Below are 22,709 nucleotides of genomic sequence, written 5' to 3' on the forward strand. Positions count from 1 at the left end.
TACCAGGTTTTCTGGAACTGGTAGGACATGTTCTAATGTCAAGGGCTGTCCTTCTGCCACAGGGCTGCTGGCTGGAACCTCCTTCAGATCAGAACCAACTGACTGCATATCACTCATCTCTGCAGTGACACAATGGGTGTATCAAAACAGGACCCGGGTCTGACCCAGAATCATCGGTGTATGGAACAAGAGGCTTAAATTCTTAGCCTAAAAAGGGAAGTGTCATCTCCTGGAGCTGTGGGAAGGACTAAATGGGATGGATGATCTATCTACAGCAGGTAAGACAGCAGAAGTCACATTAGAGGGGCTCAGCAAGTAGAAGCAAACACTAGGTGGTACTTACCAGTGCTGACATACAATGGTGCTCAATACATGTTTAAGTGAATGAATGGATGAAAAAATGGAGTGTGTAGAATTGGAAAGTTTGTACTGGACTGAGGAAAGCTAACATTTTCGAGCTTTCCTCATGCGGAGTCAGCTGGCTGAGTCACGTCAGAGTGAAGCCACCAGTCAAGTGAGTGAGTGAGTGGTAAGCACTATAGCTCTGTCAGCCTTCACTACTCCTCATTCAACTGTCCGGAAAACAGGGCTCAGAGGGGAAAAGTGATGTGCCGGAGGTGTCAGAGCTGATTGGTGAATCCAGATAAGACCCCAAGTCTCCTGAGGCCTAGCACAAAGCGCAACCCTCAGGGAGCCACCAGACATGTTGGGAGCTAAAGGGTGGGATGGGGACAGGGGAGATCTTAATGGACTGGTCCTAGAAAACAAATAGGCTATTGGTTTGGTTTGACAATGCTTGTGAGAAGCACCCTTATCCAGCAGTGACCCCACCCTGGTGTGGAAAGAGCTAGAACCACAAAAGAAGTTCATGCTTACCCTGGGGCCACCCACGGTTGGCCTCTAATCTGAGAGATCTGCAGGGAGAGCTCTCACTTCCCCAAAAGTGCTTCTTCCTGTGTCACAAGGAGCCTTGGGTCACCTCCTTCCTTTGTGCAATGAGATCCAAAGAGCAGTTTCTGACTCTGCTTCTTCCCTTTCCTGTTATCACTTTCCGTAGCTTTTCCAGGACCCGAGGGGATGCAGCCCTGCTTCAGTAGATTTTCTCTTGGGGAAGCTGCCCCAGGCCTCCTGACCTCAACAGAATAGCAGAATGACTCATGAGCCCTGAGGTCCCTCCCTTGGCCTGGGTAAAGCAGGCTGTCCTGGGCAATCCAACCTCTCTACTTTTGATCTACAGCAGGAAGCAATAAAAGGCACCTTCCACGTGCCTGCTATAACCATATTTTCCAAATTCAAGAGCAGGACTCATTACCCAACCAGCATGTGCCTTTCTAAAACTTCTGTAAAAAGACAAAACTGGACTATGCCAGAGAATCCGAGGTGGATGGTTGCCATGCACAGACCTCGTGGGAAATTCTCTCCTCTGGGGGATGCCTGCCGGAAGTGTCATCTGTTCTTGCCACCGATTCAAGACTGTAACTCAGATACCAGACACAAGGGCCATCGGTGAACTCGTGCTCAGGGCCTGCCAGGAATCTGGGCATGAACAGTTGTGTCTAGAAAACCTCCTTCCTTGATTTCACTTGTTTGTTGTATCTGTGTAAAGACCCTAGTCCCATGAAGGCTTTGCAAGGCACTTTTACCTTTCACTCTTGGAATACAGCTATGATTCTTTTAAAAATATCAATCTAACAACTTAAGTATGTCCAGTAAATACTTTAGTCACCTGTTTCACATGTCAGGTACTGTGCTGTGCACTGTCAGGGATGAAATGGTGAAAAAGGCCAGTTATTCTAACTCCTTTGGGTCCTTGCAGTAGATGTGAAATCATGCTACTGCCCAAAGGAGGATCCAAGGACTGACCAGGTGATTTCTACTCTTTCACACTCAGCTATAATAAAAATAATTATGTCATTATAGAAAAAGAGGCAGATGTGGTGTCATAGGTCTTGGGTTCAAATATTGATTCTTTTACTTGATGGCTATGTTGTCCCTAGCAAGATAGTTCAACCTCTGAGTCCTCGTCCATCAAGAAGAAAGTCATAATACCTGCAGGCCATGAGGTTGGCTGAGGGATAAATGCTGGCAAGTTGTTTATATGCTTGTGACATAAAAGATGCTGAGAAAAGATTTCCTGTCTTCCTTCCTTCCTCCCTCCCATCCTTCCTTCCTTCCTTCCTTCCTTCCTTCCTTAGGGAGCTTAGAGACCAAATTCTGCCGTAACTAATACACATTGTAGACTGTCATACAAGCTCAGTGAGGGGTGCAAAAACATGCCAAGACTGCTTTTTATGGTTTGTTGCCCATGGGGTGGAGAGAACCACTCAGAATGGCAAAGCCGGGGGCGGCTCACCAGTTTCCTCCCTGCCAGTCCTGTTCCTGGGCTCTCCACCCAAAACCATTCTGCGAGGAGTGACTTCCTGGGCCTTCATCAGCCACACATGATTAGAGCTCAGAAAGACCCTGTGGGGCAGGATGCCCATGACTGTCACTCAGGAGAAAGATAGGAGCCCACGAGCCTGGGGAAGGGTATGTGGCCATGCCAGGGCAGGCTAACCAGTGGAGGTGACTAGGACATACCTAAGTATTCCTCTGTGAGTGGAAACGCAATTCCAGGAAATTTCAGATATGTGGTTTTCACCCTAAACCAAGCTGAACAGCTAGAACCAAGTGCTCACAGCTTAAAAGCAACAACAAAAAGCCACCTTGGGGTTTCCCAGTGCAGTAGGTAGCACCCTGCTTTTCAGGTGATGATGTACCTACTCCAGGTTCTCAAAGATAGTAGTTTGTTTGAGCCTCCCAACATGCCAGTGAAGTGGGCAGATTAATTACCATTACCTAATTGTACAGAGGGGCAAACAACTTGCCAAGATTGCAACTCTTCCCAGAGTTATTGTGGGAGTGGTTATCTGTTCTCCCCAGCATCTGTTCTCTTTTTCTACAGCAATAGAAGCTCTTACTGCACACTGGCAACTCAGCTAAAGACTACATTTCCCAATTTCCCTTGCAACTACAACTGTCCATGTGATTACGTTTGGGCCAACATGAAATATAAGTAAAAGTGATATGTGTACTCTTCTAGGCCAGCCCCTTATTATTTTTTTTAAGATTTTTATTTATTCATTCATTCATGAGTGACACAGGGAGAGAGAGGCAGAGACACAGGCAGAGGGAGAAGCAGGCTCCATGCAGGGAGCCCAATGTGGGACTCGATCCCAGGTCTCCAGGATCAGGCCCCAGGATCAGGCCCTGGGCTGAAGGCGGCACTAAACCACTGAGCCACCCAGGCTGCCCAAGGCCAGCCCCTTAAAACAAAAGCCTGTGCTCTCCTTTTTCCTGATGGCAGGGATATGGAATGTGATGGCGGGAGCTGAGGAAGCCATTTTGGAGTACCACCTCTGAACTACTCACCTGAAATTTTATATGAGAGAGAAATAACTTAGTGTAAGTTATTGTATTTTGGTCTGTTACAGCAGCCGCACATTCATTCCAACTCACCTTCCCCACCCCTACAGTCTTTTGTCTCACTAGCCCACCTTGGAAAAGTACACAGGCATCCGTCAGCCCACACCAAGAGGTCTGGACTTTGATAAGCAGAGGGAGGGCCCAGAGGAATGTTGACACAATCCAGGGGTCTTCTACAAGCAGGGTAGATCAGTGAAACCTGGAGGGAAGAGAGCCTTGTGGCATTTGGGAAACACAACACTGAAAGCCATTATTTGGCTGAAGTGCTGAAATCATGATCAGAGCCTCCCGGCTCTTGGCATGACCTTTAGGGTCAGAGGTACCTGGGCAAGAATGGCTGGTTGGTTTGAGTTCAGGGCGCCCCAATTCCAATGGCTCCAGTCTCCATCAAGGAACCTGGGAAAAACTGTTGGATGGCCCAGGGACTGAAACCAAGCTGAACTGCTACCAAGTATCAGGAGAAGCTTTCCAAATAAGTCAGGAACAATTAGATATTGTGCAAGCAGGTAGATCGCAGTCTGTGTCCAAATCCCACAGTGAGTGTTCTTGGATATCAGTTTACAGTCCCCAGGGAGGTCAGGCCTCAACCCAACTAATCTGAAGCCACGTTCTTGGCACTCACCTGTCCCCATGCAGTTCATCTTGAGCAGTGGGGCCAGGAGGACCCTGGAGGGTGAGCTGTAGTCCCACTTACCTGTTTCTTACTGGGGCTTGTCCATCCTCTCCTAATCTTGTGTAGTCAAGTACAGGTTCACAAGCACATGGGGACACCTTTCTCCCCATGACCATGACTGGGGCTCCAGGCCCCTCAGGTATGAATCAGCTTAGCCCAGCCCCAGCCCAGTTCTCCTGACTTTACTGGAATTTCCCAAAGTGCGTATGCAAATTTTTTGTAGTATGGGGCTAAAAAAATTATTTTATAGGTGTTTATTTTAATTAGTACAGAAAAAATAGCACACTGAAGTGAGGATTTCATGGCTATGATTACTTAGGACAACACTAATTTAAAAATGAGCAAATGTAACATAGATCTAAAAACATACGGAGTAGATGTTGGCACAGGTGGGCTATGCCACTAAAATAAAGACGGTGCTAGGAAAGTGCTCTTCACTAGGTTTATCCTCCAACTGAGAAGGAAAACCAGGGTTGCTCAATTGACCCAAATACTCTTTCTTTTGGTTGTTATTGTTTCATTTTGTTTAAAGATTTCATTTATTTATTTGAGAGAGACAGAGAAAGGGAGAGAGAGAGAGCATGAGTGGGGAAAAAGGCAGAGGGAGACGGAGAAGCAGATTCCCTGCTGAACAGGGAGCCCATGTGGGGCTTGATCTGGGTACCCCAGGGTCATGACTTGAGATCCAGGGACCCCAGTATCATGACCTGAGCCAGAGACAGATGCTTAACAACTGAGCCACTCACATGCTCTCACCCCCACTTCTCCCCCACCCCAGACACTCTTTCTAACTAACAAGTACAGTCTCTTCCCAGGAGGATTATCTACCTAGGAAATAGCAATGCTTTAAGCAAATCAGATTTGCATTTTAGGGAAATGATTCTGAAATCAAGTTACCAGAGAAAACCCAGGACCCCCAATTCTATTTGAACGTTAGATGAATTATTGCACAGGACACATTGATACTAAAAATTATTCATTGATGATATGAAATTTAAATTTGCCTGGACATCTGTCCTGTGTTTTTGTCCCATGAACCTGGCAACCCTCCTCTGAAAGTCTTAGTTATCCTCATCTGCTCTAGCTTACCCCTGCACTACCCCTGCACCCCAGTCCTCGCTCATCAATAAGAAACTTGCCATGTCTTTCAAGTCCTCCCCTCCGTTCCAGTTTAGGTCTTTCTCATGCCTCAGCTGACGTGGCCAGGATGTCCTGATTTGTTTCCCTGTCTGCAAACATATTGCCTCCGATTCCATCTGCTGCCAGAATCATCATCCCAAAATGCAATTCTAATCCCTGCCAAACAGCCTCTCCCGGGTTGCCTCTTCTCCTATGAAAGTCCAAGCTCCTTAGCATGTCCAAAGCCCGCCCTCATTCTCCTCCACCATCCCAGCCACACTCGACTTTGCTTTTCCCTCCCTATAGTGCACACTTCCACGCATCCTCTGGCTTGCTTCTGCTGACCTCACAGTCTGGAAAAAAACCTGCTTTGGGTCTTCATCATTAATCCCAGTATCACCTCCTCAGTGAAATCTCCAAACACCTCAGCTCTCTCTGCACCTGGCAGAGGGCATCTGGAGGACACTGGCCACATCTCTAACTCTCTATCGCAGGTGTGCAGTGGAGCATCCGAGAGGAGGTGTGGGGGTGTGGTCCTGACGGCAGAAGGGGTCTGGGACCCTCAGGGCACTGGGAGGCTAGGAAGAGAGAAAAGGGATAAGTAGAAGAGGAAAAGAAGAAACCTGGACATGGTGCTTCTTCCTCCTCCTCTCCTATTATCATCATGTCTTGAGCAACAGGATCTGCACTGGCCGCTGTGTGCACAAGATCCCAGTGAACCCCCGTGACAGCCTTGCAGGCTCACCACCCCCAATTCTCGGATGTGGACATTCTCTTGTGTGACAAGAGACATTGGATGATTTGCCCCCCAATACTTAACTAGTCAGAGAAATAGCTACATTGAACACCAATAAAAAGAAAGAAAGAAAGAAAGAAAGAAAGAAAGAAAGAAAGAAAGAAAGAAAGAAAGAAAGAAAGAAAGAAAGAAGAGTAGCTACACTCGGCACCCGTCTTCTTACTGTATGTCCAGAACTATTTACAGAACTTTGCCACCTAGCCACCCACTTCTCCCCTTCCCCCAGCCCCTCACTGTCCCACAGGGGGGTCCTGGACAACAAATCGTGTCTTCTTTGCAAGCCCACATGCTCATTATTCTGTACGTGACATCTTCATTTGGCTTGGTGTGTTGAATTGGTGCTGATTAGGAATTTGCCATGAATGTTGTCAGAAAAAAAAAACAAAAATAGAAAAAATAATGGGTTCTTTAATTGCTACTGGGGCAAACAGCTGGAAAAAGAGGGCTGATGTATTTTACAAAAAGGAAAAAGCAGAATGGAAGTCTGAGGTAGAACTGGAACCCTTTCCCTGACCCCTGGACTGTAGAATATTCCAGGCAGCATTTTAAGAAGAGACTTGCTTTCGGAGTTAGGAACTTAGGTGTTTTTAGACGCTAAAATTATCTTAGATTATACCATCACTTAGGTCTCTCTTGGAAATTCCAAACACTTCAAAGATTTTCTTCTTTCTTTTCCTATTTTTACTTATTTTTAAAGGAGTTTATTTTATTGTATCATTATTATTTTTGTTATTTTTAGGGAGAGAGTGTGACCAGTGAGGGGCAGAGGGAAAAGGAGAGAGAGAATCCTAAGTGCACTCCACACAGTACAGAGCTTGACCCAGGATTTGATCTCACGACCCTGAGATCATGACCTGAACCAAAATCAAGAGTCGGATACTTACTGATTGAGCCCCTCTTTTCCTGTTTTTAAACATTATTTTTGAAATTGAATTTGGGGATGGTTCAGTGGTTGAGCATCTGCCTTCGGCTCAGGTGGTGATCCCAGGGTCTTGGGATCGAGTTTTGCATCAGGCTTCCCACAAGAAGCCTGCTTCTCCCTCTGCCTATGTCTATGCCTCTCTCTGTATGTGTCTCACGAATGAGCAAATGGAATCTTTAAAAAAATAAAATAAAATAAAACTGAATTATATATACCCTAGAATGCACAAAGCACACTGATCTTAAATGTCTGGTTTGATGGGTTCTTACATATGTGTACACCAGCCCTCAGATCAGGATGTAAGACATTTCCATCACCTCAGGAGGGTCCCTCTGCCCCTGCCCAGACAGTACCACTGCCCAGGGACGACTGTTACCCTGGCATCTGTCACCTTTAGTTAGTTGTCTGTATTCTTGAACATCACTACCCGTATTCTGTGTCTTGTCCTGCTCAGCACTGTGTGTTTGAAATTCATCTGTGTTGTCACCTGGGTCGGTAGTTTGTTTTTCACTGCTGCATTATATTCTTTTGTATAAATGATACACAATCCGTTGATCTGTTCTTTGATACTTGGATTGTTTCTAGTTTTGTACTATGGATAAATCTGATGTGAGCATTCTCGTACCTGTCTTTGATAGATGGAGCCACTCGTTTCTCTAGGTTTCTCTAGTTTGCCTAGGTGTGGGCTGCTTGGTCATGGAACTGACTCTCAAAGTTTTAAGGAAATTAATGAAGTAACTCTCTCCATAACCACATGGAGACAGCCTTCAAGCAGACCTGTAGAGCAGATAAAGACATCTTTATTGATCTCAAAGTTTTCAGTGCCCCTTCTGCCTTCTACACCAAGACTTGCTTGGGATACCTAGTCAGCTTGAGTCAGTTCACTGTCTTCTCATTATTGTGAAAACGTATAAGGATACACAATCCCAGAGAGAATAATGCTGTGAATTCCCACACGCTACACTCAGTTTCAACAATGGTTAGTGAGTTCTCAATCCCGCCTTGTCTATTCCCCTAACCATTTTTTTTTCCTGGAATATTTTAAAGCAAATCTTGGACCTCTGAAGCTTATCCATAGATACATCAGTATATACCTTTGACACATGATAACTTTTGTATATCACATCACTATCATACCTGAGAAAAGTTACATAGATTTCTGCATATCATCTGTGTTCAAATTTTCCCAACTGTCTCCAAATCATTGCTGTGTTTGAATCAGGATCCAATGAAGTTCTGCACATTGTATTTGATACTTCTCTTAAGTCTCTTTCAATTTAGAACAATTCCTTCTTTCCCTTTCTTTACTTTTTGTTTTGTTTTGTTTTTTACTCTTTTTTTTAAATGTAATTTTTTGTAGGCAAAACCAGTTCATTTGATCAATAAAAAATCCTATTCCAGGTTTTGCTGATTAAATCCTCATGGGGGGATCCCTGGGTGGTGCAGCGGTTTGGCGCCTGCCTTTGGCCCAGGGCGCGATCCTGGAGACCCGGAATCGAATCCCACGTCGGGCTCCCGGTGCATGGAGCCTGCTTCTCCCTCTGCCTGTGTCTCTGCCTCTCTCTCTCTCTCTCTCTCTCTCTGACTATCATAAGTAAATAAAAATTAAAATAAATAAATAAATAAATCCTCATGGGTCAGGGCACCTGGGTAGCTCAGTGGTTGAGTGTTTGCCTTTGGCTCAAGTCGTGATCCCAGGGTCCTGGAATCCAGTTCCACATTGGGCTCCCTGCAGGGAGCCTGCTGCTCCCTTTGCCTGTGCCTCTGCCTCTCTCTCTGTGTCTCTCATGAATAAATAAATAAAATATTTTTAAAATATTTTTAATTAAAAAAATAAGTCCTCATGGGTCATACATAAACCATATGTATTTCCTATAACTGGGAGTTAGAACTAGAAGACTCTGGTTGAATTTTTAATTACTTTGCAAATGTCACATCATAGGTGGCCCTGTGTGCTTCCTATTGCATCTTGTTAGGAGGTACATAGCATCTTGTTTCCTACTTTGTTTTTTATTTATGTATTTATGATAGTCACACAGAGAGAGAGAGAGAGAGGCAGAGACATAGGCAGAGGGAGGAGCCCGACGTGGGATTCGATCCCGGGTCTCCAGGATTGCGCCCTGGGCCAAAGGCAGGCGCCAAACCGCTGCGCCATCCAGGGATCCCTTGTTTCCTACTTTGAAAGATGCTAAAATTTGTAGTGTGCATCCCTTCCCCTTCCACTCCTCCCAAGCCTTTGCTTGCTCCCAGCTCTACCTTTGCACCTCCTTCAATGCCTGTATATTGCCCCACCCCATCCCCAACCCACAGACACACACTATAATCATTGTCCTAAACTTTATCCCCTCAACTGAGCCTTCAGGCTCCACGTGGCTTCAGGAGTTCATCTCATGGCCCAGTCAGAGAGACTGAAATAATGTGCACCACTATCATCACTTCTCATTCCAATTTGTGGTTTAGAATTCTAGAATCTCGATGTTAGGAACTACTTTGAAAATCATGTGGTTCAACTCCATCAAAACATGGATGCTCTATAACATCTCCCTAAGTGATTGCCTGAGATTGGCTTCTTAGTCCACTAGAGACCACAGTTAGAAGCCTAGTTGTTATAAAGGTGTTTTCCTTCTTGGTGATAAATATGATTTTTTAGACATTTTTACTCAGTTACTCATAGGCTTGGTCTTTGACATAAACCCACAGGTGTGGCACCAAAGAAGGTAATTCATGATTAGGCATATTCAAGCATTTATGCTTCTATTCCTCCCCTCCACCTTTTTTAGTTTTAATTGTGGTCAAAATAAAAATAAAATAAAAGCCACTCTCTTAACCATTTTTATGTGTACATTTCAGTGGTGTTAACATTCACATTCTTGTACAGCAGATCTCCAGAACTTTTCCATCTTGCAAAATGGAAAGTCTATACCAATTGAATAACAACTCCACTCTCCCTTTCGCCTCCTCCAGCTCCTGGCAACCACCATTCTACTGTCTGTTTCCATGACTTTGACTACCCTGGATATCTCATATAAGTGGAACCATACAGTAGTAGTCTTTTTGTGACTGACTTATTTCACTTAGCATAATGTCCTCAAGGTTCAAATATGTTGTAGCAGGTGAGAGATTTTCCTTTTTTAAGATAGATAGATATAGATATAGATATAGATATAGATATAGATATAGATATAAATACCACAATTTCTTTATCCATTCATTTGGCAATCGGCATTTGGGCTGCTTCTACCTCTTTGAGGAAGATTGTGAATAATTATGAATTGTGAATAATGCTTCAATAAACATAGATGTGCAAATACTTTTTTGAGATCCTATTTGTTTTTAAAGATTTAATTAATTTATTCTCAAGAGTCACACAGAGAGAGGCATAGACATAGGCAGAGGGAGAAGCAGGCTCCCTGTGGGGAGCCTGATGCAGGACTTGATCCCAGGACTCCAGGATCATGACCTAAACCAAAGGCAGACGCCTAACCACTGAGCCACCCAGGTGCCCCGAGATCCTGTTTTAAGTTCTATTGGAGGGACACCTGGGTGGCTCAGCGGTTGACACTCTGCCTTTGGCTCAGGACGTGATCCTGGAGTCTCGGGATCGAGTCCCACATCGGACTTCCTGCATAGAGTCTGCTTCTCCCCCTGCCTATGTCTCTACCTCTCTCTCTGTGTGTGTCTCAGATGAATGAATAAATAAAATCTTTTAAAAAAATAATAAATAAAGTCTTTTGGATATATACCTAGAAGTGGGATTGCTGAATCATACAGTAATTCTATTTTTGGTTTTTTGAGGAAACTACATACCATTTTGCTTAGTGGTTGCACCATTTACATTTCCACCATATTGCACAATGGTTCCAATTTTCCCACATCCTCACCAATATTTCTTATTTTGTATTTTGTGTTTTTTATAGTTCCTATCCTGATGGGTATGAAGTGATACCTCATTGTGATTCTAACTTGCATTTCTCTAATGAGTAGTGCTGTTAAGCATCTTTTCATATGCATTTTGGCCATTTGTGTATCTTCTTTGAGAAATGTCTATTCAAGCCCTTTGCCTATTTTTCAATTGAGTTATTTCATTTTTTGTTGTTGAGTAATAGGAGTTCTTTATACATTCTAGACATTAATCCCCTTATCAGATATATAATTGCTATGATTTCCCCCCATTCTCTAGATTGCCTTTTCACTCTGTTGATTGTAACCTTTAATGCACAGAAGGTTTAAAGTGTGATGTATTCCCATTTGTCTGTTTTTGCTTTTGTCGCCTGTTCTTGTGGTGTCATATCCGATAAATCGTTGCCAAATCCAATGCCATGAAGATTTTCTCCTGTGTTTTCTTCCAGGAGTTTTGTGGTTTTAAGTCTTCTGTTTAGGTCTTTAATCCATTTTGAGTTAATTTTTAAATATAGTGTAAGGTATTTACCTTCAATCTTCACACATGTGAATATCTATCCGGTTGTGCAAATACTGCATTTGTTGAAGATGCTGTCCTTTCCCCCAACGTGTGGTCTTGGCACTCTGTTGAAGATCACTTGACCATATGCACAAAGGTTGATTTCTGGGCTTTCTGTTCTATCCCATAGGTCTCTGTGTCTGTCTTCATGCCAGCACCTATTCGGATCACAGTAGCACTGTCATATGTTTTGAATGCAGGAAGTGTGAGGCCTCCAACTTTGTTCTTGTTTGTCAAGATTTTTTTTTTCAATTCAGGCAATTTGAGATTCCATATGAATTGTAGGATCTTTTTTCTATTTCTGAAAAAAAATATGCCATTAGGATTTTAAACAGAAGGGTTTTGAATCTGTAGCTTTGGGTAATATGGACATTTTAGCAATGTTAAATGTTCCAAGGTACAAACATATAACATCTTTCCATTTATTTGTGTCTTCTTTAGTTTCTTTTCACAATGTTTTATGGTTTGTAGTGTATAGATTTTCCACTTCCTTGGTTAAGTTTACTCCTAAATTTTTTTATGCCATTATAAATGGATTGTTGTCTTAATTTTCTTCTTGGATTGTTCATTCTCACTGTGTAGAAACACAGAACTGATAACAGATCCGTGTATGGGTTCTCTAGATGTGGTTTTACAGAAATATAAGGGACGATACCAGTATTATCAGCTATGTTGAGTTTCAAGTGCTTGGCAAAGCTTTTCCGATATGTGACTGTAAGTATTTGCCTCAGGTACTCCTTTAAAACCAACTCTGAAAAAATAAAAAAAATAAAAAAATAAAAATAAAAATAAGTTTTATGGTTTGTAGTGTATAGATTTTCCACTTCCTTGGTTAAGTTTACTCCTAAATTTTTTTATGCCATTATAAATGGATTGTTGTCTTAATTTTCTTCTTGGATTGTTCATTCTCACTGTGTAGAAACACAGAACTGATAACAGATCCGTGTATGGGTTCTCTAGATGTGGTTTTACAGAAATATAAGGGACGATACCAGTATTATCAGCTATGTTGAGTTTCAAGTGCTTGGCAAAGCTTTTCCGATATGTGACTGTAAGTATTTGCCTCAGGTACTCCTTTAAAACCAACTCTGAAAAAATAAAAAAAATAAAAAAATAAAAATAAGATAAACCAACTCTGGCAGTTTACACATGTATGTTTAATGGACCAGCTACTATTGTAGATGGGAGACCCTCTATTTTGGTCTGTGGGGGCAGGAGAACCTAGAGAAAGAACAATGACTAGTTTCCTTTGTAGCCATGAGGGTGCTTGAGAGACCATAGGCTCTGAGTTTAGAGGTCTTTTCCCTCTACACTTGAATGAGAGGCAGTGGAAGGAAAAGAAACCAGGACAGAAAAAATAATGCCCTGATAAGTCTTAGAACAGTGTTCTCTGGGGCACCTGAGTGGCTCAGTGGTTGAGGTCTGCCTTCGGCTCAGGTCCTGATGGGGCCCTAGGATTGAGTCGGTGTCGTGTACACACACACCCCCACCCCGGCATTGGGCTCTCCACAGGGAACCTGCTTTTCCCTCTGCCTATGTCTCTCCCTCTCTCTCAGTCTCTCATGAATAAGTAAATAAAATCTTAAAAAAAAAAAAAAATAACAGTGTTCTGTGAACAAAATTTAGATGTTCAGCAAGGAAGAACCTATGAATTGTAGCTACCAGAGATTAAGAGCACAAAGTGGGATCAAGCTGCATGTGTGAACTGTGTTGTGGTTTCCTAAGTGATAAGCTAACTAGGGATAAAAGAAAGGAGAGAAGCTTCCTGAGTGAGAATATGTATGAGTAGGGCATCTGCTGGGTAGACACTCTAGAATGTTGAAGAAAGAAGACATGCTCACACTGCACTATGAAGTAGACATAAGCACCATGAAGGGGTGAGGAGGGATGCTCTGGGCAGTGCACATTGTTAATGATTTAGGAACTCCTCCTCAACATTTACATTTCTCCTGAGTAATGATCCTGGAGCAAATAGTCATCTTACTTAGCTCATCAATTGCTACTATTACAGCCCCTAAAGCACTTTCTTGCCACCTCACTTCCTTCTTATCAATCCTAGTTCTCATTCCACTCCACTAGCTTGATGGTAACCATGACTTGGTACATGGGTGTGAGAGAAAAAGCACTAGACCGAGAAACAGATAGACCCAAGACACAGTGCCAGAGAGATAATTCATGAAGTCTTAAACACAGCTGCAGAATTAAAACAAAAATGTCAAAGGAACAGAGTGTTCCAGCTGACTTAACTTCCTGTTGATAAGTCTCAGAAGAGGAGGGGTGAAGTCTGGAGTTCTAGAATTGTGGTAGAGGGAAGGCAGGGGGCCTTGTTGCAGTGCGGGGGTGGGGGTGTGTGGAACGACACCTTTGCAGGCATGGTCATTCAAGAGTTGGGTTCCCATCTGCAAGGCTGTTGACACTTACTTCCTGGGGCTGACCATGGTCAGAAGAGGCTTTCAGCTACTGATGTGCCCAACCTACAGAAAACAGGATGTTAGGTTTCAGATCTGATTAAGCCACAAGATGCAAATTCCTTCTCCACCCCGCCCCCACCCTGCTCCGATCACTGCCACCCACACCATTCCCCTTTCCACAGCAGAGATGCCTTAATCTCCCTGAGTGACTCCCATCAGGGGTTGCCTGCCTGCCTCCTTTGTTCATTGCCAGCTGGGCTGCGTGAGGTCGGATTTAGTGCCTAACCCATTTTCAGTTGAGATTTATGGTCTTTTTCATCAGGACTTCCTTACTACATCCTCAGGTGACTGAGGAGAATCATCTTCAAATGAAGAAAGAGAATGGTGAAATAACTTCGCCCTTTAGGAAGTGCACATGTGCTAGGGTCCTGGGGTCGCCAGTCCTTGGTGTGGCCCCTCTGCCCTCAGTTGCTACAGGTGTGTGATCATCCTGTCTCTCTCCCTGCTCACCCCATGTCTTTCTTTGTTGCTGCCTAAAATTCCTGTCATGTACAAAAAGAAACAAAAAAATTGAAACAGAAGTGACTCCGCTCAAGGTCAATAATCACCTACTTTTCAGAAGCAAATACAAGTGTAAAGCACTCCCAGAACAAAACTATGGAAGCAGCCGGCCCCCTTTAAAAAGGCCAGGATGGATTTAAACATCATGCCTGCTCAAAGGGCTAATGTGTGCCCTGTTGCAGCAGAAACTGCAAACCTGAGAAGGACTGTCCAAGCTGGCATCTGACAAACCCTCCTGTCCCTCTCCACCCTCCTTGGTCTCCCAGAGCCCTTCACTCACATGGTTCTTCCACCCGAGCCCCACCATCCCCAACTCCACCAAGGGTGCCCTCGGCCAGCATCCTTTCCTCTCATTCCCAGGCCTTTCTCAGGACCCCGCAGCAGCCAGTCTTAACACTACTTCAGGCTATTTAGTATTTAGTTCAAATTATGATTCAAATGTTCAAGGGTCTACTATTCATTGCCTTCTCAGATAAATGGACACTCTTGTAAGATTGGGACCCCAGGTGGGCCTCACAGGGCTGAATGGTATTGGGTACACTAAGATGAAAAAAAATCTGTAAAAGTCTCAACTAAGGGGCTCCTGGCTGGCTCCATCAGAGGAAAGTGGGACTCTTGATCTCAGGGTCATGAGTTCAAGCCCCATGTCAGGTGTAGCGATTGCTTAAAAAGAAAATCTTTAAAAAAAAAAAAGTCTCAAGTACTATCACAGGTGGGGAAGCAGAAAAAGTGTATGAAGAGATGTGAGTGCAGGAAATGTAATAATGACATACTCCAAGACTGCAAAATCACAGGAAAGCTTTTGGCACTCAGAATTGTGAGGTTATCCCATGGGATGAGGCAAGGAAGCAAGTTGATAAGTGGTAGCATTCAGAAAGAAGGTCAAATGCTTGACTATTCCAGAAAAACCCCATAGCTTCTATGCATGACATTTATTCATTCTTTAAATGAGGGTAACTTTAAACCATTTTCCAAAATGAAGAAACACCACTCAATTCTCTTTATTCAGAATTGAAATATGAAACCCTTCCTCACCGCCCCCCTTTTTTGACATGTGCAAGCAAAAAAATGCAGAATTGAATCTGAACTTAGAATATTCAAGAACTGTTGAATAAAGTGCAAATGAGGAGAAATGTGACAAAGATGTATCTTTCCTCCAATGTGAGGCTGCAGAGAACTTAATAAGGGGTGCCTGGGTGGCTCAGTAGGTGAAGCGTCTGCCTTTGGCTCAGATCATGATCCAGCCCTGCATTGGGCTCCCCCCTTGGCAAGAAGCCCGTTTCTCCTTCTCCCCCTACCTGCCTGTTCTCTCTCTGTCAAATAAAATTTTAAAAATATTTTAAAAAAAGAAGAAGAAGAAGAAGAAGAAGAAGAAGAAGAAGAAGAAGAAGGTGGAAATCATAAGTGGATGGCTTGGAATTGAGAGATACACATGGATGGACTCTTGTTGAAGGAAGCTGCACCTCCTACTAGACCTGCCCCTGGCGATAGTCCTTTCTTCATGACATGGTATGGCTGCTGCTCCTGTTACTGCTATGTCAATCACCACCCAACATTTACCACACTTACTATTCACTGGTAACTATTTTAAGCATTTCACATGTATTAACTCATTTAATCCTTACAGCTCTATGTGGTAAATTCTATTATTATCCCCACTTTACAGATAGAGAAACAGAGGAGTAAAATGGTTAAGTAACTTGGTCAAGGTCACAGAAGGACAAAGGAAGTCTGGTTTCAATGCTGATCTTTTTCTATTTTTTTAAGATTTTATTTATTTATTTATGAGAGAGACAGAGAGAGAGAGAGAGAGAGAGGCAGAGACACAGGCAGAGGGAGAAACAGGCTCCATGTAGGGAGCCTTATGTGGGACTCGATCCCTGGACTCCAGGATCATGCCCTGGGCTGAGGGCAGGTGCTAAATCTCTGAGCCATCCAGGGATTCCCTTAATCCTGATCTTTATCAATCTCCATGCTGCCCTCTACATTACTCCTCTTTACATTCTTACTGCATTTTCAGGTGGATGGTCAAGGACTAGATTACAAAATGGATTATCTACTTCTTTTGCATGGAGCCAGTGTCCATTCATTCACCCAACATGTATTTATTCACCAAAGTTGAACCTAGCATTGCTCATAGAACCTTGACCAAGGCAGAATGGAATGTGCCTTCATGAAGCTGCAAATTCTTAGAGAGGATAAAGAAAGTAAACAGGCAATTAGAAGGCGAGCATTGCAATGACAGGAAGAGTACAGGCAGGAGGTGTGAGTGGGAAGCACATATCTGGGGGAGGCGGTGGGTGGAGGGAGGGGCAGCATGGTCAGGACCCTCTGCCTGGGGAAGCCTAACAGAGAACCAAAGGATAGGTAAGAGTTAGCTTTGTGCAAAGGAAGAAATTGTGTTCCAAGCAAAGAACAGAGCTCTTTCACAGACCTGAAAGCAGTTCAGGACATCTGGAGTGTGGAGTCCTGGGTGTTCCTTGTTGAAAAGAGGTCAGACAGGTAAGTGGGCCCTCTCGGGGAAAGGTATGAGATACATGTTTTAGAAAGATTTGCTGTCTGTAGAGTGGAAACTGTTGAGGGGAGATGGTAAGTCAGGTTGACAGCAAGCCCAACAATTAGGGGATACACAGAGACGAACGAGGACATCGTATCCAGACGACAATGGTTGGTGGGGGAAGGAGGGTAGGATGTTTTGAAGTCCAGATGGTAGCATCTGCTTGGTAAAGATAAAGGAAGAATCAAGAACAACTCTCAGGTTTCTGTCCTAACAAATGGATGAATAATGGAACCACCCCAAGAGGAAAAGATAAACTAACAGGTGGGGACACAGATTGTTTTTTGTTTGTTTTTTAATTTTATTCATTTATTCACGAGAGACACACAGAGAGAGGCAGAGACACAGGCAGAGGGAGAGGCAGGCTCCCTCCGGGGAGCCTGATGTGGGACTTGATCCCTGGACCCCAGGATCATGACCTGAGCCAAAGGCAGATGCTCAACCACTGAGCCACCCAGGTGCCCCAGGACACCGGCTTTTATTTTATTATTTTTAAGATTTATTTATTTATTTATTCATGATAGACACAGAGAGAGAGAGAGAGAGAAAGAGAGGCAGAGACACAGGCAGAGGGAGAAGCAGGCTCCATGCAGGGAGCCCAACGTGGAACTCGATCCCGGGACCCCAGGACCGTGCCCTGGGCCAAAGGCAGGCGCCAAACCGCCGAGCCACCCGGGGATCCCAGGAGTGTGGTTTTTAGTAAATTTTTGTGAATGTGCACTTTGCTGGGGTTGAAAATGAGCATGTAGTGTGCAGAAAACTTCCCACTTCATTCTTTGCCTGTTGTCCATGCAAAGAAAGTCATGGGGATGAGTGGGTAGACAGGACTTGAGTACTATTTTTTCTCATAACCTGCTTCACTTTATTGTGTAGAAACATTACAGATATTTATTCTAAGGCCATGTGGGTAACCTCTAGTTTTGGATAAGTTCCTGCCCAATCCCAGATACCGATTCATATTAGTAAATGCCTTTACTGGCAAAACTGCAACAGCACTTAACATTGCTAAAAATATCCTAAAAGAAATTGTAATACGAGATTACTCTATGAAAATATACTTCAAAAAAAAAAAACAGGGATCCCTGGGTGGCGCAACGGTTTGGCGCCTGCCTTTGGCCCAGGGCGCGATCCTGGAGATCTGGGATCGAATCCCACATTGGGCTCCCGGTGCATGGAGCCTGCTTCTCCCTCTGCCTGTGTCTCTGCCTCTCTCTCTCTCTCTCTCCCTGTGTGACTATCATAAATAAATAAAAATTAAAAAAAAAAACCCAAAACAAAAAACAAACAACAAAAAAACAGGGCTGCCCGGGTGGTTCAGCAGTTTAGCACTGCCTTTAGCCCAAGGCCTGATCCTGGAGACGTGGGATCGAGTCCCACGTTGGGCTCCCTGCATGGAGCCTGCTTCTCCCTCTGCCTGTGTCTCTGTCTCTCTCTCTCTCTCTGTGTCTCTCATGAATAAGTAAATAAAAAATCTTAAAAAAAAAAAAGAAAGAAAACATACCTTTAATTCTGTAAATATCACCCACTTTCTTTCTAGAAGAAATCAGTTATTTTTCTTTTGAAGAATAAGGGAAGTGTCTGCCTTCGGTTCAGGTCATGATCCTGGGGTCCTGAGATGTAGCCCCACATTGGGCTCCCTGCTCAGTGAGGAGTCTGCTTCTCCCTCTGCTTGTTCTCATTCTCTCTCTCTCTGTGTCCGAAAAAAAAAAAAAAGAATAAGGAAAGAGAGGCGCCTGGGTAGCTCAGTCAATTAGGCAGCCAATTCTTGGTTTTGGCTCAAGTCATGATCTCAGGGTCATGAGATCGAGCCCCACAATGAGGCTGCATATTCATCACAGTCTGCTTCTCCCTCTACCTGTTCTTCTCCCCTGCTTGTGTGCTTTCACTCTCTCTCCCCCCAAAAAAAATAAAATAAAATAAGGAAAGATAGTGATGCCCAGGTGGCTCAGTCAGTTGAGACTCCAACTCTTGGTTTTGGCTCAGGTCGTGATCTCATGGATTGTGGGATCGAGCCCTGTGTCAGGCTCCATGCTCAGCATGAGTCTGCTTGACATTTTGTCTCCCTCCCTCATGCTCTGCTCTTTTCCCTGCTTGCATTCACTCTCTCTCTAAAAATGAGTAAATAAAATATTCGGGGGAAAAAAAGAATATGGAAAGATAGAGGATTATCTACAACTACTGTCCAAAATTCAGATAGGAATTACGACACTTCACATTCTGAGTGATTAATTTTTTCAATCTAAATTTTTTTCTTCCCCAATAGGTATTAGTCAGGTTTCCCACTCTCTTTTTCTGCATCATATTCTCCCATCTGTGTGTGTGTGTGTGTGTGTGTGTGTGTGTGTGTTTCTCTCTCTGCCCTTCCATGCCAGTCTCTTTCTCCACATCTCTGCTCAACATTTTTTTGAGGAATGCTTCTTTGACTGTGCTGGCGTGTATGTCTGATTATGTCTTCTTGTAAGTTTGCATCTATCTTAATCATTGGGTGCTTTCAGCTATTACAAAACACTGTGCTCAAATAGCTTAAACTACAAAGAAATGTATTACTTCACAGAAGAAATCCAGGGGATAGTCTCTCTAGAATTGGCCAATTCAGTGCCTCCACAGTCACTGGGTTCCTTATTTGCTGAGTATTTACCGAATACTGTTGGTGCCTGGCCTTGATTTAGGTACATGGGATCGACACTGGCCAGAAAAGAAACAAAAATCTCTGTCTTTGTGGAGCTTATATTCTGGCTCTTTCCAGCTTTTCTAATGATAGCAAAATGGTTGCTGCGGCATAACATTCCAGGCATAACATTAGGTAAGAAAACACCCCATATTCACAGGGTATCGCTTCCTATGTGTTTCTTTAGCAGTTTTATCTCATTGACCAAAATCTCAGTTAATTCTTTCTAAACCAATTTCTGGCAAGAGGAATGTCATTTCCACAATTGGCTGACTATTCAGGATTTACCTCTTTACTGAAGCTTTGAAAAAACACATACCAGGTGCCACACCCTGTTGACCAGGGGTGGGACCTAGACATGGATACTTTTTTCAAAGCTCCTTGGATCACTCTAATTTATAGCTAGAAATGAGGCCAGTGCACAGGTGCTCTGGCATGATACAATAAGTCAAGAAGGTTTGTGTTTCCCTGGAGAGCTGCATAACTTCATTCCTAAACATGGGATCTGCGTCACTCAGAAGGAGAAGGCCACAATCTGCTGGGGCCTGCAGACTACCCACTTCGGGTTTTTGTCAATGCTGTTCCTTGGCATTGGTAACCAGATCAGTGTCTTAGCTGGTTCTCTTCTCCAAAATCGTAAAGATAGATGTGTTTACTATGACCACATAAAGATATCTGTACAAAGAAAGACATGAATAATCTTTACCTTCCTGTCTCCATCCCCTGTCATGCGAGAAGACTAGGTGTTGTTCTCTGGCTGTTGTCCCTCTCCAACACTGGGGACCTGGCCACCCTGTGGGTGTCTGGGGTGGGGATGGGGTGGGGAGGAACAGACGGTGGAGGGGCTGGGCAGGGAGTCAGTTGGAATCAAACAAATGGGACAGTTCAATTCTTCCCCCACCACCTTTTTCCTTCGTTTTCCAGTTTGAAATAATTTTAAACATGGAGAAAAGCTATAAGGTTAACACCAAGGACTCCCACATAGCCTTCATCCATGAGTCCTTACAGTTTTGCCAATTATCCTAATAATTTCTCTTTTTTCAGCTTTATTGGGGTATAATTGACTGATAACACTGTAGGATACTTAAATTGTACATTGCCATTATTTGATACATGTTTATACAATAACCCTTTATAACAGACTCTATAGTCAAAGGAGCCCAGAACCACACATTGACACAACGTAGTCATGTCACTTTCATCTCCTTTTGCCTAGGACTCTTCCTCATCCTTCCTTTGACTGCACTTGGAGATTATACACCAGTCACTCTGAGGAATGTCTTCCTATGTAGCTTCTCCAATGTTTCCTCATGATTAGATTCAGTTGATGCACTTTGGGCAAGAATATTCCAGAAGTGATGTTATGTTCTTGTATTCCATTGGATAGCACATAACGTCAACTTGTCCCACCATTGGTCATGTTTACTTTGATCACCTGGTTAATATGATATCTGTTATGTTTGTTCTCTGTAAAGGTACTTTTCCTCCTTTGTAATTAGTGAGTAACTTATAGGAGAGTTATTTTTAAATTATGTAAAATCCCATTCCTCATCTCATTTTTGCCCACTATATTTAACATCTAATAGTATTTCTTACCTGAAATTATGACGATGATGGTCATATGGCAATTTTCTTCTAAGCTTTGTTTCACATTTGTTCATTGGTATTGTGCTGTAAGTACTTTGTCTTCTCCTACTTCTTTACCTGTTTCTTTTTATCAGTTTGGACTCATGAATTTCTATTTTATTTCATGGGTAATACTTCATTGCTACCATTATTTCTTTTGATCCTTATATTATCCCCCAAAATTACCCCAATATTGCCAGTGGAAACTCCTGCAATCAGACTTTTGTATCCTTTTAACACCTCTTTGTCATTCATTGAGGGCTTCCACATTTTCTGTCAAAAAAAAAAAAAAAGATGTTCTGGGCTTATCTTGTTTTTTATCTGCCCAAGCCCAGTAATCAGCCATTTTCTCCAAGAAGCCCTGGTTCCTTTAGTGAAGAAGTATATTTAGAAACCAAGATCTGGGCTCTGTGTGCACTGATTGCTACTGGAGTGTCACTGCTCCTAGGCTCTCTCAGTGGCTCAAACTAAGAAATATCTGCATGTATATACATACATTGATATCTACAGCTATCTATAGGCTGAAAACCATGACTTCATATCAATACCTCTCATTCTAATCCAGCACCAAAGTTCATTCTAGTCCCTCCACCCCACCCCTGCATATTTTTCTGACCCTTGCCCATCAGTGAGAAACCTGGGTCCCATAGGCCTCAATATATCAATGTATTTGCTCTATTTCCCTATGTAGCCAATCTCCTGATCCCCAAAGGACCAAACCATTCCTCATGAGGTCTCCAATCCCTGTTGACTGTCCTCTACACACTTGAACATCTTCCCTGTGGCTCCATTGCTACCCTGCTACCTTCCTCCTCTATTTACCTTCCACACATTAAAAATAGCTAGCATCTTCTATCTCCTACCATCTGGGAACCCCTCTGTTGTGCAACTCTTTAAACGCATAAAAACTCTAAGCCTTTATGCTTTCATTTCAGTGTTTTCAACTCTGTTCCTCAATGATAGTTACAGCAGAATTAGATGTTTTGTTTTTGCCACATTCCCAGAATTTAGGGCAGAAATATATATATATGTATATATATATATTTGCAATCATACAAGAATATTTGTTTCCTGCTCTGTATTTTTTTTAAGATTTTATTTATTTATTCATGAAAGACACACAGAGAGAGGCAGAGACACAGGCAGAGGGAGAGGCAGGCTCCCTGGGGGAGCCCAATGTGGGACTCAATCCCAGGACCCGGGGATCATGACCTGAGCCAAAGGCAAATGCTCAACCAGTGAGCCACCCAAGTGCCCCTCTTGCTCTTAATTTTAAAAACGAGGGAACCCTGGGTGGCGCAGCAGTTTAGCGCCTGCCTTTGGCCCAGGGCGCGATCCTGGAGACCCAGGATCGAATCCCACGACGTCAGGCTCCCGGTGCATGGAGCCTGCTTCTCCCTCTGCCTGTGTCTCTGCCTCTCTCTCTCTCTCTCTCTCTCTCTGTGACTATCA

General features: G+C 43.4%; 1 protein-coding gene and 1 long non-coding RNA gene across 2 annotated transcripts in view; one reads left to right on the top strand and one right to left on the bottom strand.

The window, feature by feature from the left end:
- Positions 1 to 239: 239 nt before the first annotated feature.
- Positions 240 to 22,709, top strand: part of RCSD1 (RCSD domain containing 1) — a 94,116-nt gene continuing 71,646 nt past the window's right edge. Inside the window, exon 1 of the mRNA XM_072830460.1 lies at positions 240 to 278. Within this exon, the coding sequence (XP_072686561.1) occupies positions 252 to 278 (27 nt within the window). The 5' untranslated portion in view covers positions 240 to 251. The remainder of the gene's footprint in view (positions 279 to 22,709) is intronic.
- Positions 12,429 to 19,375, bottom strand: LOC140635597 (uncharacterized). The gene is made up of 3 exons (XR_012032943.1): positions 18,465 to 19,375; positions 13,856 to 13,908; positions 12,429 to 12,522 (listed from the first exon to the last, which is right to left on the bottom strand). It is a non-coding gene; the product is annotated as an uncharacterized lncRNA (long non-coding RNA).

This window comes from Canis lupus, chromosome 6 (assembly GCF_048164855.1).
Source record: "Canis lupus baileyi chromosome 6, mCanLup2.hap1, whole genome shotgun sequence".
NCBI lineage: Eukaryota > Metazoa > Chordata > Mammalia > Carnivora > Canidae > Canis > Canis lupus.